Source organism: Alosa alosa, chromosome 17 (assembly GCF_017589495.1).
Source record: "Alosa alosa isolate M-15738 ecotype Scorff River chromosome 17, AALO_Geno_1.1, whole genome shotgun sequence".
NCBI lineage: Eukaryota > Metazoa > Chordata > Actinopteri > Clupeiformes > Clupeidae > Alosa > Alosa alosa.
This window is the reverse complement of record NC_063205.1, coordinates 29,452,960-29,466,317: the sequence shown is the minus strand read 5'-3', so window position 1 is coordinate 29,466,317 and position 13,358 is coordinate 29,452,960. Positions and strand designations below refer to the sequence as shown.

The 13,358-nt window shown below is 43.0% G+C and overlaps 2 protein-coding genes across 2 annotated transcripts; one reads left to right on the top strand and one right to left on the bottom strand.

The window, feature by feature from the left end:
* Window positions 1-2,158: 2,158 nt before the first annotated feature.
* alg10 (ALG10 alpha-1,2-mannosyltransferase) lies at window positions 2,159-6,324 on the bottom strand. Its single transcript, XM_048267934.1, has 3 exons — window positions 5,958-6,324; window positions 5,576-5,773; window positions 2,159-5,400 (listed from the first exon to the last, which is right to left on the bottom strand). Exons 1-3 carry the CDS (start codon window positions 6,120-6,122, stop codon window positions 4,342-4,344), a joined length of 1,422 nt encoding a protein of 473 aa, XP_048123891.1. The 5' UTR covers window positions 6,123-6,324; the 3' UTR covers window positions 2,159-4,341.
* A 236-nt stretch (window positions 6,325-6,560) lies between these two features.
* Window positions 6,561-11,405, top strand: tprkb (Tp53rk binding protein). Its single transcript, XM_048267957.1, has 4 exons — window positions 6,561-6,759; window positions 6,931-7,053; window positions 7,629-7,805; window positions 10,992-11,405. The coding sequence occupies exons 1-4, from the start codon at window positions 6,619-6,621 to the stop codon at window positions 11,076-11,078; spliced, it is 528 nt and encodes a 175-aa protein (XP_048123914.1). The 5' UTR covers window positions 6,561-6,618; the 3' UTR covers window positions 11,079-11,405.
* The last annotated feature ends 1,953 nt before the right edge of the window (window positions 11,406-13,358 follow it).

Genomic DNA, 13,358 nt, shown 5'->3' with positions numbered 1-13,358 from the left:
CATTCATTTAGTATAAAACATTTAGTATATAAACTCATTCATGCACATATAGTACAAGTCAGCCATGGACATACACACACATACGCAGTGTTTAGCTAAAATCTGCCACAGATAAAGAGAGGAGGTTGGGGAAAATTTTACAGTGTGTGTGTGTGTGTGTGTGAGAGAGAGAGAGAGAGAAAGACAGAGAAGGAGGGTGAATGTTTTTGAGCGTTTCTGTGGGAAAGGAAGTGTGTGTGTGTGTGTGTGTGTGTGTGTGTGTGTGTGGTGGGGTGTGAGAGAGATAGCTCTTTGGCCAGAGGCAGCCTGTATGCTGCTGTCAAATTTTAGAGTGAGGGAATGCACTGCTACTGCCCACAGTGAGTTTGTGTGTGTGCATTAACACATGTGATGTTCATGAACACATTTGTGTGTGTGTGTGCATGTATGTGTGTGTGTGTGCAAATGTGTGTGTGAGCAGTGAGCACGGTCAGTATCAACCTGCCTCCAGCCAGTCATTCACTCTTCTCATTCCTCTAATCAAGACCTCTCTTAGCTCCTGACAGTTATGTACGCCTACACTACACACACACACACACACCCATGACACAGGGACAGCTTGACTTTCTTGCTAAAGTGGAATTTATGTGTAACCTGCATTGTGTTGAACCTGCGCGATTCAGCCCTGCACACGCCCGGACTCAAACCTGTGAACAGCAGCACCTCGGATCGGGAGGCGAGTGCGCTAACAATTGAGCCAATAGCCCAGGCTCCTGGCTCGCATGCCAGCAGCACTCTTGAGGCGTCGGGGAGTGAGGTTTTACCAACGTTCCACAAGCACAGCTAAGCTAGCTGGCATCCGTTACATATGCACAATTTCACACATCACACACACACACACTTTAAACTTCATTAGAATCTTCCACACTACTGATTTGGGCTTATGTGTTTGTGTCTGTGTTTCTGACTCAAAAATCTTCAGAAATGTGGTTCTTCGATACTGGTAACAGATTAAGGTCCTGCTGCGATAGAACCCCCATATTATTTCAGCATTGTATTAAGGAGATTCTAAATAGCTGCTTCTAAAAGCAGATTCTCAATACTTGGTTCTAAAAGGAGATTCTAAAGTTAGTTCTAAAACCAATCTTGTTTCTCACAAGTCACTTGAGCTATTTTCTTCCTTCCTGGTACTGATGCTTGAGGTCATAACACAGCCGTAGAGTTTGTATTGCTGGGTAGTAGCTACTTATGTTTCCTTGCATTACAGCATACCACCGGTAACGCGACACCTTGAGCCTGGGACAGAGACGGAGCATTGCTTACGCAGCACAAGCCCCCGGCCTCACAAGGCAAATCAGAGGACTATTTTGGGCAGCAGCCATATGACAACCTGGAAGACAGCAGTATATAACGGCAAGTGGTTCAGAGAGCAACAACTAAACTGAATGGGGTGTGTGTGGGGGGGGAATGTTTGGATGGCGGGTGTTGTTCATGACCACAGTGGTTTTCAACCAGTGGTCCACGGCCCACTTGTGGTCCGTGAGGACATTGCTGGTGGTCCCTGACCATGGATTCAGTAATGTAGTTGCAATGTGGGAATCAGTATTTTTATTCAGTAATTAGTCAGAATGGTGGTCCCTGGTTCACAATCAGTTGAAAACCCCTGGTATAGGCCATTGCATTAAATCCTTCTGACTGTAAATAGGGCAATTTCTGTTCTGTTCCAGTAAAAATGTTTCATACGTGTCCTACTGTGTCGCCTGTCACTGTGTACACATATGCAGTGCGTACCAACTTCAAGTAATAATAAGACAATAAATAACTACAACTGTTTACCACGTGCAATTATACTGTACTGATGTCTGTTGAAAGATCTCGCAACTGTGGTCGTTGTCGTGATAAGACACATTATTCTCAAACAATCACATGACCTAAACTCATCAAGCACTATTTTATTCTATTTTATTTATATAGCACTTTGACATATAGATATGTCTGGAGGTGCTGCACAGAGCTCAGCTTGAACTTGAACGAAGCCCCCAATAGAATGGTTCTATGACCCCAGCTTTTCCAGCAGTGTAAAAGGTTGCACTGCCATCTAGTGGACAGCCTGAGATGGTACACAAACCATCTAATTATTTCCTGAGGTACTGTAGGGTGTTGGAGCAGAGCATCATCCTCATCATCATCATCAATTTATTGGAATTGTCTGGAATTATAAAACCTTCAACACTTGATCACAAAGACTGAAACATGAATGAAGGAAAAATACAGTGAATTCAACACATAATAATGGGACATTCCCAGGAGGGAAAAGGGAATAAGTATAAGAAATTGACAGATCAAAAAACATAACAACCGAAAGGTGACAAGGTGTCAAACAAGCAGGCGAGGACACAAAATAATCTGTCGGGGGTATAAAAAGGCTAAGATGTGTGTCACACACCTTCTCCAGAAGACAGGCACAGGCAGTTAGGAGATGTAAACAAGTTTGCATATGCTACGAGGCTTTCAAGGAACACGCCTTTTTTAAGAATTAATTCACCGGAATTGGGTTAGACCTCTTAGCCTATAACTCCCTTTTAGTCTAACTAGTCTAACGATCTTCCAGTGAATTATGCTAAGCTAGGCTAGTGGTACGTTTAGAGAAGAAGTATTGCGTCTTTCCATTTGTCTCGTAAGTCCCCCGCCCAAGTTGGAAAGTGTAATTAATTACCCAGAGTTCTTGAGGGTACCCCAAGGTGGCCGTACGACCTTACGACAAAGCCCCCGGCCTCACAAGGCAAATCAGAGGACTATTTTGGGCAGCAGCCATATGACAACCTGGAAGACAGCAGTATATAACGGCAAGTGGTTCAGAGAGCAACAACTAAACTGAATGGGGTGTGTGTGTGGGGGGGGGCTGTTTGGATCGGGGGTGTTGTTCATGACCACAGTGGTTTTCAACCAGTGGTCCGCGGCCCTCACTTGTACGACAAACATGGCTGTGCCCATAGTTGAGATGAGATGACATGTATTTTCTTTGTATTTGTACTGTGTTGGTCATTTTAATGTCGATGCAATGCTCTTACACACTAGATTACATTGCTGCTTCAATCCGGTCACCAATTCATGCATTGCGCGGTCTTGCTGTGCGTGCAATAAAATGACTTGTTTTCCAGCCGGTTTGATAAAGAGGCTACTTGTAGCACAAAACAATAACAATGACTATCCTCCTGTTAATGCCCCTCGTGGCTCGAGAGAAACGTGACAGCACTTGTTGAAATTGAAATAGGCGAAATAGAGTTACTAAAAAAAAAGGTTTTATTATTAATTCACATTGACCATACCCAACAAGGGAGAATGAGGGACATGTTCTCGTGTTCTAGACCAATGTCCAGCACTAACGAGACAGCTGCTGCCCTGGTGGCATCCATCTTCCCAAAAAGACTACAAACCCCAGCGTTCGCGCTAGCAACTCATTCGTACATGTGGTACGGGTGGGCGTACGAGACTAATGGAAAGACCCATATGTATCCTCTTCTCTAACTCTGGGGTCGATGGCAAATAAGCTAATTGAGAGGGAGATTTCACATGGGTAGATGGCAAATAAGCTAATTGAGATGAACACAGGGAGATTTCACACTTAAAGGTCTGGTAAGGACAAAACTCTGAAATGCTGATAACTAAAAACTAGCCTTACTACCAGAAATGCTACCAATATAAAAATGTAAAAAAAAAAAAAAAAAATAGATTTGCATTTCATTTTGTTCCCCTTTACATATTTCTTCAAATGGCTATTTCTACTTTCACGGCCTATTATTAGCAGACTGCTATACCTGTTTGTTTTTTTTTTTTTCCACATTTCACCTTGAATAAAATCAATACAACCAATGTCTTGGTGGAAATGACAAGGTGATACTAAAAGTTATGTTTTCATTTCCAATTTTAACAGTTTCCAGCCAGTACATTACAATAATAATATTAATAATAAACAATCTCCCTTCACATTAGTGGAGACTGACCTGTACATAACAGCGCAAGGACCCCTGAGACAACTTCCAGTGGCATTTGGTATAGTGGGTTATATATCGCACAGATTAAAAAAAAAAAACCTCATAACATAGTTATAGTTATTATGTTGTTTTTTCCACTGGATCCTGTGCCTCAGGTTGAAAAATCCCACAAATGCAAAAATGTGACTCATCTAACCGTAGTACCTACTTATTTATTCAGGGTTATTTAAGGTCATCCACAATAACTGAGTCTGAGTCCAGGCCTTCTGCAGTATCTTGTCTTGTGTGTCGTAATCGTAGCCTCTAACATGGCTCTGCTGTCTGAGTCCAGGCCTTCTGCAGTATCTTGTCTTGTGTGTCGTAGCCCCTACCACATGAACCTCTGCACTGCCGTGCTGTCTGGCCACTGGAAGGGCCTGTGCAGGAAGACGTAGATGGTGGCGGCGTTGACGGCCGTGTACAGCCCGAGCTCCAGCAGTAGCCGGCGCGTGGGGGCCAACGGCAGGTGCAGTCGGTAGAGCAGGTACGGCATGATGAAGTAGCGGAACTCCAGGAGCTTCTGCGGCACCGTGGACGCCAGCAGGCATGCGGAGAACGCCAGCGCCCAGAACAGCGAGCGGCCGTGCAGGAGCGTGTCCACGAAGGTCCACGCGGCGAACACGTACCCGGGCACCAGGAAGTAGCGCACCAGCTGGTGGCGCTGGTAGACCCGCTGCCACACGTAGAAGGGGAAGTGGCGGTTGTCGGCCAGCAGGTAGCGGTGGACGTGGGTGAACTTCCAGACGAGGAGGAGGGCAGCGGCGGTCAGCGCCAGGTAGAGCAGCGGTCGGCGGCGCAGCGACTGGAGGAACCGTAGCACCCTCTGGTGGCAGAGCGTGACGGGCAGCGCGAAGAGCAGCGCGAACGACAGGAAGTAGAAGAGCTGGGGGAAATTCAGGCAAGCCTCATGGCTGCTCCGGTCGCCCACCACGATGCCGCCGTTCCACGCCACGAAGCCCGCGAAGCCGACAGCCACCAGGAGGTACGGCCACGTCGCCGTGACGACCGCCGCAAGGTTAGCGGGCGCCGTGGCGAACTCCCACAGGAAGCGCGCCAGCTGCTTGGCGCCGGAGACGCTGAGGGGCACGGTGGGCATCCGCTGGTCGCGCTTCTTGGTCTGCTCGGCCAACCAGGTCTCGTCCATCCTCTGCGCCACCACGGTGCCGGCACAGAAGCCCACCCATACCACGTTGGTCTGGCGGAACAGTATGGCGCAGACGCCCAGCGTGGCGGCAGCCTTGTGGGAGCCATAGAGCGCCATCAGGTAGGTGAAGAGCGTGAAGAAGGTTGAGCCGGCGTCCGTGTAGTAGAGGAAGGTAAAGAAGTAGAGCACGGGGAAGGAGGAGAGGGACAGCGCCGTGAGGACGCGCCGCCAAGCCGCGCGGGACTGGAACACACACACACACACACACACACACACACACACACACACACACAAAAGACAGATGAGTTTCAGAAAAGTCTGATGATGAAGTTTGAATAACGTTCACAGTAAACTGCACTGATAGAAACCGTTGAAAATCGAACAAACTGTTAATCCCACAGAAGGTTAAAACAGGAACCTTGTCTTTGATGTGGAGTTTGCAGACGATGAGATAGAGCAAGTAGAGATTTCCGCAGTTGAAGAGCGTGTTGATGAATCGTAACATAGCGGTGGAACACACTACCTTCCCGGTAAGGTCGGCCAGCCAAACCACCGGTTTGATCAACCCTACCGAGGCCAAATACAGTCCAGGAAGCGTTGTGATCATGGGGTCCCACTGTAGAGAAAAGAAACATTAACTTCCTCAATGTTCCCGACTACTGTTTTTAACTTTAACGTTTAGATACGTTATTCCAAACAACTGTTAGGCATCACAGCATCAGCCGTTACTCTGGTCGACCTAAACCTACACTGGTGACATCAACATTAATCCGAAGGATCATCAACGGACAAAAACATACCTCATGAAACTTCCCTTCACAAAATTTCTGAGCTTGGGGTACATGAAATATTTCGTCCATGTATGGCTCCCTCTGTTCTCTCGTTATTTGGGAGAACAAGAGACATGATATCAAAAAGTTTGTGCTGCAAAGAGCGGTGAATATATAGCCTTCAAATATCTCCATTTATGTTACAGATGCTAACATAAGCCGATTACCAAAACAAAAGAACTACCAAGTGATACAACATTAACTAATGAAGCCATCCATTTACACTATATTGCATTGTCTATCATGAAACATTTTACATTTTGTTTAAAATGACAATGGATGGCACCTGCTATTGCTAATTCTGTTTATTGCTTTTACTGTCTATGGTTTATTGACAGCTGGCAGGTACATCGTAGATGTATGGTCCGTGTAGTACACATGGCTCATCTTCTAACCGGTCCTGGTGACTTTATAGTTTTAACTAAAACGAATAATATGTTAAATCTGAGGAGGCTAAATACATTGCTATATGAAAATCTGATACTAATACCAAACACATTGATATGGATACTTCAATGTTTTCTTGAAGAAATGGAAATTGGACCGCGTGCAACACTATTATCATTCCGTGTTCGAGAGTTCCTGTTTGGCGTCAGTGTGTTTCTGTTCCCACATACACACACACACAGCCATGCAGCTAGCCTCTAAACTGGAGCTTTACCCCGAGTATACTGTCACACAACTTCTTTTCAAAGATGTCAAGAACGCCGTGGAGTTGAGAAAAAATGCCATGGAGGGACATATACAGGGTGCCTTGATAAACCCCTCAATGGTGAGAAAACTGTCAGTGCAAAGTTAGCTTCTGTTCATGTAGCAGTATCAGATGATGTTTAGCTAGCCCACAAAGTGCTGAGTATGTATGTTGGCTATGTTTCACGCTGTATCCAGTTGTATTTGTCCTCCGCCCTTTGGTTTAAAGTCAACTTGTATTTTTTGTCCGCAGATTGTAGATCCGTTTCAAATTTTGGTGGCCTCAAACAAAGCAGTTCATTTACAGAAGACTGGGAAGATGAAAACGAGGAGTTTGTTCTCAGAAATCATCTTCAACCTCTCCCCCACCAACAATGTAAGCAAGTAGTTGATCATTTATGTCAAGTAATTCTGGCCCTGAATAATATTTTGTATTTTAACTTATTTTAACCAGTTACCCATAAGCCTTCTTTTCTTTTCCTCTCTCTGATTGTCTAACACTCTGTAAAACGCCATGAGACATGTGTAATGTTTTGGCGCTCTATAAGTACAATTAAATTGAAATTGAAAATGAATTCTGATGTGATATAAGAAATCTAAACATGGTACTACCCTAGTGTGCACATGTTCAGGAAAAAGTCTTGAAGAGAGGAGAGGAAAGTATAGTCTTGTTAAGAGAGGAGAGAAATATTATGGCACACAACACACTGGCATTTGATGCAGTTTCCGAGGGTGTGTGTCTATCCATCATTAAAATGCATATCACAGTAACAAAATAATACATCAGGCTGAAATGTTCATATGATAGCCATAATACAAACAGGACTGTTTGGACAATCAATCACAATGAGCAAAAATCTGAGATTAGGTTTGAAGGCTGTTAATATAAAATGTGTATGTGCTTAAATGGTGCCTAACTAGTGTTTATGTGAATGCGTTGTATGCACATAGATTTCAGAAGCATTCAAGAGATTTGGGATCTCCGATGGCGATGGTGCCGTGTGTGTTGTCCTGGTCCATCCTAAAGACGAGCCTGTGGATATCGACAGTATTGTGAATAAAGTCAGAGGCCAGCAGATACCAGCTGATACGATATCCTCCCTGACCGATGCTGCCCATATTAAAAAGGTTTGACTGTTTCCATCCTTTCATATTCTCTTCAGTAGAGTTGAAGTGGATGAGCTGATTATTTTAATGATTTATTTTAAAGGCTTACTGCAGGAGTCTCAAACTCAAATGAGCTGGGGGACACTTCTGCCAACGTCATTTGATTGGAGGGCCGGCTATTTCTGAAAATGCAATGTTTTTTTAAAAAAAACACACAAAACTGCAAACAGAAAGTGCAAGTGTTTTTATCTCTTTTTAGACACCTGAGCAACCTTAGCTTATAAATAAACAAAAAGCATAAAAACAGGGGCCTGTACTACAAAGGGAGCTTAACCTACCCAGATGTAACCCAGGGTTACTTTGTTAAACCGGGGTTGACAAAACCTGGTTATCTTAAGTGGTGTTAATCGGTACTACGACGCTGATTATGAAGTTGATTTGTTGAGCCGGGGTTAACCTCATTGGAGTTCACATAAAAGGGGCGGGTTGCAGCGCAAATCACCACTTTCAGTGATGACGCGTTCACCTTATTTTACGGATGAGGAATGCACAATTATTATGACAAGTTATGAGGAATTAAAACCCACTCTACGACAAAAATCAAATCTCTCGGCAGTGAACAAAGCAAGGCAAGGCTGTTGGCAACGTATTGCAGATCGGGTAGCCTAAATGCCTAAAAGTAAAGTTTTATTTCCACATGTTCTTCAAATACGGAGGATTAATAGCTTGCGGAATGTATTAAATGAGTTGAAATAATTAAATTGCCTATTTTGAGTTGATAGAAATGCCTACAGATGCAACACAATTTAGAAGTGGGCATATAGATTACAGTAATAAGGATAATTGAATGTTTAAGTAGCCCCCATTGACTGATTTAGTGTACAGTATGCCTAATCCTGTGAACATCTCAGATGCAACACCATTGCCAAACGCACATGGCAGCAGGTAAAAATGAAACACAAACACATTATTCAGAATAGTGGTTTATATAGTCATAGCTTGCATTAATATTTCTTAATTATGAAAACATGTAGGCCTAGTATGCTTATAGCCTTCACTTGGCCTCTGTTTTACAGCTAACAAGAAAAAGGTGTCTTTGAACACTACTGTAAGGCACCAGAGTGTTTAGCAGAGGAGTTGGCCATCGCAAATAATAGTGGAAGGCCGATTATGGAAGGGGTTGAGGGAGGCATTCGGTCGGATTCTGGTGCTGTGGAAATGTGTAGCCTTTATGTGCAGGGTAGGCCTACAGTAATATGACATTCAATTCAACAAGTTTGTTAAAATGGTGATTTTAATTTATTAGGCCTACTGTAGGCTATGTCCGAATTATTTTAGGCTATTCTTGCTCAGATGTTCAGCATACTGTAGGCTAGGCTTATGTCCGATTTATTTTAGGACATACCAGTAGGCTATTCTTGCTCAGATGTTCAGCATAACCGATTAGATGGAATACATGCTCACGTAAGGGCATTGCTATGACGGGTCACATTAGAGATTTTTGCCTAGATCATCTGACAAAGATAACGAATTCCCTCGGCTGACAATTTATATCTTCATAGATATATATATATAGTCTATATATGGCGGTCTCTAAAACCCCTCGCCCTGCGAAGAGAGCCCCTCACGATTTGCGCTCCAATGTCGCATGGATCATCCAGGCACGCCGACATTGTCTCAAATTGTTAGTGGAGGGGTGGTACTTATAAAGGGTGTGGTTAACGGAAACCTCGGGTTAACCAAGAACATAACCTGCTCGGAGCAGGTTTGAGATGCAGCATAAATTGCCATGGCAGCATACCTCGGTTAAAACCTATCCACCTTTCATAGTACGGGTTAATCGTGAAGTTACGCCACACGTGATCAAGTTACTTTCGAAGTTACCCAGATAAGCCAGTAACCCCGATTCGTAGTACAGGCCCCAGGTATGTGTGTGTTTCACACCAAATAAAAATATTTTCCTCTTGTAACTTATTTAAACCTGCATTGCAAACTTTAGGCACCAGAGCAATGGGACAACACCATTGGATTTTGTCATCAAAATTTCAAAAGGTTTGAAAGTGGTCAGAGATAAAGTCCTACTGTAAATATAAAAATCTATATAAACAAAAGTTTATGAAGGGGGGTAAATTTACCCATCTAATTTGCCACTGCATAGCAAATACCTCAAATTACGCACCTTTCAGTAAATACTAGATGTTGAACATATTTGAGCAGGTTTACTTTCTTTTTTTGTCATATTACCCATATAACAAATTAACAGAAAAACATTAGGCCTAAGATGTAAACCAACAATAGTAAACTATTACAAGCCTATAACCACAAACTGTTATTATAGGCCTACAATAATGTACTATGGTCAAATCAGTTCCTATCGTGGGTGACTTTGTTGTTCTTCAGAGCCCTATTTTTACTACCCCTGCTGTCTGTACCGCGTCCATTACGGACACTATCATCACGATTACCACTGCCACCTCCAGCTATGTTGAGCAGAGGGTCGAAATAAGCATGGTATGCTTAGTGGACACGTCGTACACGCAAAGATGCACCTCCATTCACAGACGCACCGTGACTATCACTGTCAATAGTCGATCATAATCTCCAAAAGGCAGATATTCCTTCATAATCAGAATAGGTGAATAACATAGCCTACCCAAGACTTCATCACACGTGAACGTTTTTTCAACATTTGGTGTCGACCTATTTCTGCTTCTATTTGTGCAAAATTACGGCCTGTATCGCTTCCGCGTCATTACAAACAAATGCACGTCTTTGTGTTTCTCGCGTGTACAACATTTCCTGAAAACTTTGTGCAGCGAATTTGGGTTTGAATCGAAGCTCTGGATGTCTGCAACTAGTGGAGGAGAGTACAAATGGGATTTGTCACCGTCTTGGATCTATCGTCTATTTTAACCAGTGTTGTTGTTTGTCGCAATCAAAAATACCCTCAAGGGCCGAATTACATATTATTTTGACATTAGGTCAAAATTAGGTCAAAAATACCCCCGCGGGCCGGAGTTTGAGACCCCTGGCTTACTGCATTGTTGATGATGATCTCTCTGTGCCTTACTGGTTGCTATATATCTGTCATGTCTTTGTTGGTGTTTACTGTTAAGCGTTTTATTGCTATTTTGTATAATATTTAGATTTTTGTTTTAAATGATTGATTTATTGATGATTATTTCTGGATGATACTTGTGGTTTCAGCTCTACAAGGTGTCTCCTCAGGAAGAGAAGAATGGCAGTCTCCTGGATGCTGTGATATGCAGAATGGCAGTTAAAGACGTTTTATAGCACTACAACTGGATTTGCTTCTAGTAAAGGAAACATCACAACTGATCCTGCAAACACCTGGCTATGAAGCCTTCTTAAACTTGATTCAGAGTTATATTTTTATATTGATTAAAAGGTTAAACAGAATATCTTTGTCCATACACACCTTTTATGTTGGCATGTGTTGTGATGCCATGGCAGATGCTTTGTTAATTTGAATGAAGCGTGAGTTTTGGGACTTGTCTTTCTTGTGTAGTTAACCCCCCCCACACACACACACACACACACATTAGAGATAATGTGACCCAAGACTCAGAACACTTGTTGATATTGTCAAATACATATTATTTGAGTAAATCAATTTGAGTATTCAAGTAATTTTATTGGGTGATTTTAACATGCACGTTAATGATTGCTCTGATTCTCAAGCAACAGAATTTATGGACCCAACACGTGAAAAGTGCCACCCATGAACATGGAAATTCATTACACCTAATTTTTACAAAGGGGATTGATTCCAATGTGCTATCGATTGTACAGGTTCCAGTTTTAAGATCACTTTTGTATTTTTTTCATCGTTTCACTTTGCATTCCATAGTTTTGTGACTCTGGTACCTATACTTATTGTCGGTAATGCTAAGTCCGCAACGGCTGAGTCTCTATCTGCTATTCTTGACTCTTGTAGTGCAAACGCTTAGCCTAGAAATCTAGACACACCCTAGCGGCAGCAAATTACATTTGCTGCCAGGGCTAGCAAACGCTGGTTCTAACAATCAATCTTAATAGTGCCGTGTTTACTGTGTTGGATGCTGTTGTGCCTCTTACTACACGGAAACACACACACACACACACAATCACAGATGACACGCAAGCTCAAACAGAATAGACCTCTGAAGTCCACCTACAAAAAAGAACCAAAACGGCCATCTTTGCCCATATAAGGAGATCTGGTTGTTAATTGAAGCTAACTAGCTTACCTATGGCAAGTCGCATTGCAAGTTAGCTTTGGGGTAGCAAAAATCTAAGCGTGCCGCCTTCACTTAACGGAGATCACAGTATCCACTCGAAGGCAGAGGACAAAAGTGTGTTCAGGAAAACGTCTGCATTTCAGACTTTTTCATCCCCATGAGAGTTTAACAGGTGCGATAATTCAAAATCCCCATGTTATTTTCCCATAGGAAAAATCGCCAGATACCGGATGTCAAAGATGGCAGCTTTTTTGTAGGCGAACTTCAGAGGTCTATTGTAGGGAACTTGAGCGCAAGTGGCATATGAACACCACTAACCACTCGGTGAGTTGCACAGTTTTGAAAACGAACGTTAAGGGTTGTTTTAGGACATGTTTGTGCATGCCTGTAGGCAGCCACTCTGAAGTAGTCAAAGGCGATTCAAAACGAGTCAGAAAAGTCGAGACAGGACCAATCATCAAAATTTTGGTGTCCACCACTCTACAGTGGGCATCGCTTTCAAATGGCCACTTCAGTTGCGCATTACTAGGCGTGAAGCTGCGTGAAGCTTTAGTACCACTTTAAGCCACTGTGCGTCGCTCTGCCACTGTACATCGCTCTGCCTGCGCCTTTCTGAAAAGCTCGATTTATCTCGAATTAGGCTACTTGGGTATGGCTTAAAGGCTTGACTACTGGTAACGAAAAATCAAAATCGAAATTTGCTGTCTACATTATTATCAGTGTTGGGAGTAGCGCAACTCACGCCAAATCAAAACAGTGGTGTGATAATTGAGCCAGTAGAGAAATAACTGTTCAGAATTAATCTGTAGCCTTGGGTAGGCTTCTGCGGCGTTTTAACAGGCTACGCTATAGAGGCTTAGACAACTATGACCCACGTTTTGGTTTCAGAAATTAATTTGCCCTACTTCTTGACTGCAATGTAGTCAATTGACTGCTTGACATGTCATTTTATTTTTCTGTACAATAAACAAATACATCTGCTTTATGCCGCAGAATTACATTCATATTTGGAACTTACATAGGCCTAGTCAATGCATCGTTACACTCACGTTAGTGTTTCCCAAAACCATAGTAGCAACGAGCGTTAAGAACCACTATCGTAAAGTTGTGTAGTTACAACTACACCTCTCGACCTGTAGTAGAATGCTAGTAGAAGCATAGGCTATGCCGAAATAGTTTCAACATTTTGAATATCGGTGTCGGGTGAATTAGGAAATGCCTTATGGCTGAAAGCTGCTTGGGATCCCCCCCTGTCAAGCAATAACCATACAAAAAGTTAAAACAGATGACATGATCGCAAAATAATATAGCCTAGATATTCCAATATATTGAA

Coding starts and splice junctions, on each gene's coding strand:
- alg10 (XM_048267934.1), bottom strand. CDS start 6,122: ATGGAGATATTTGAAGGCTATATATTCACCGCTCTTTGCAGCACAAAC. Junction 5,774..5,957: donor GTGAAGGGAAGTTTCATGAG/GTATGTTTTTGT, acceptor TTTTCTCTACAG/TGGGACCCCATGATCACAAC. Junction 5,401..5,575: donor AACTCCACATCAAAGACAAG/GTTCCTGTTTTA, acceptor TGTGTGTTCCAG/TCCCGCGCGGCTTGGCGGCG.
- tprkb (XM_048267957.1), top strand. CDS start 6,619: ATGCAGCTAGCCTCTAAACTGGAGCTTTACCCCGAGTATACTGTCACA. Junction 7,054..7,628: donor ACCTCTCCCCCACCAACAAT/GTAAGCAAGTAG, acceptor GTATGCACATAG/ATTTCAGAAGCATTCAAGAG. Junction 7,806..10,991: donor ATGCTGCCCATATTAAAAAG/GTTTGACTGTTT, acceptor TTGTGGTTTCAG/CTCTACAAGGTGTCTCCTCA.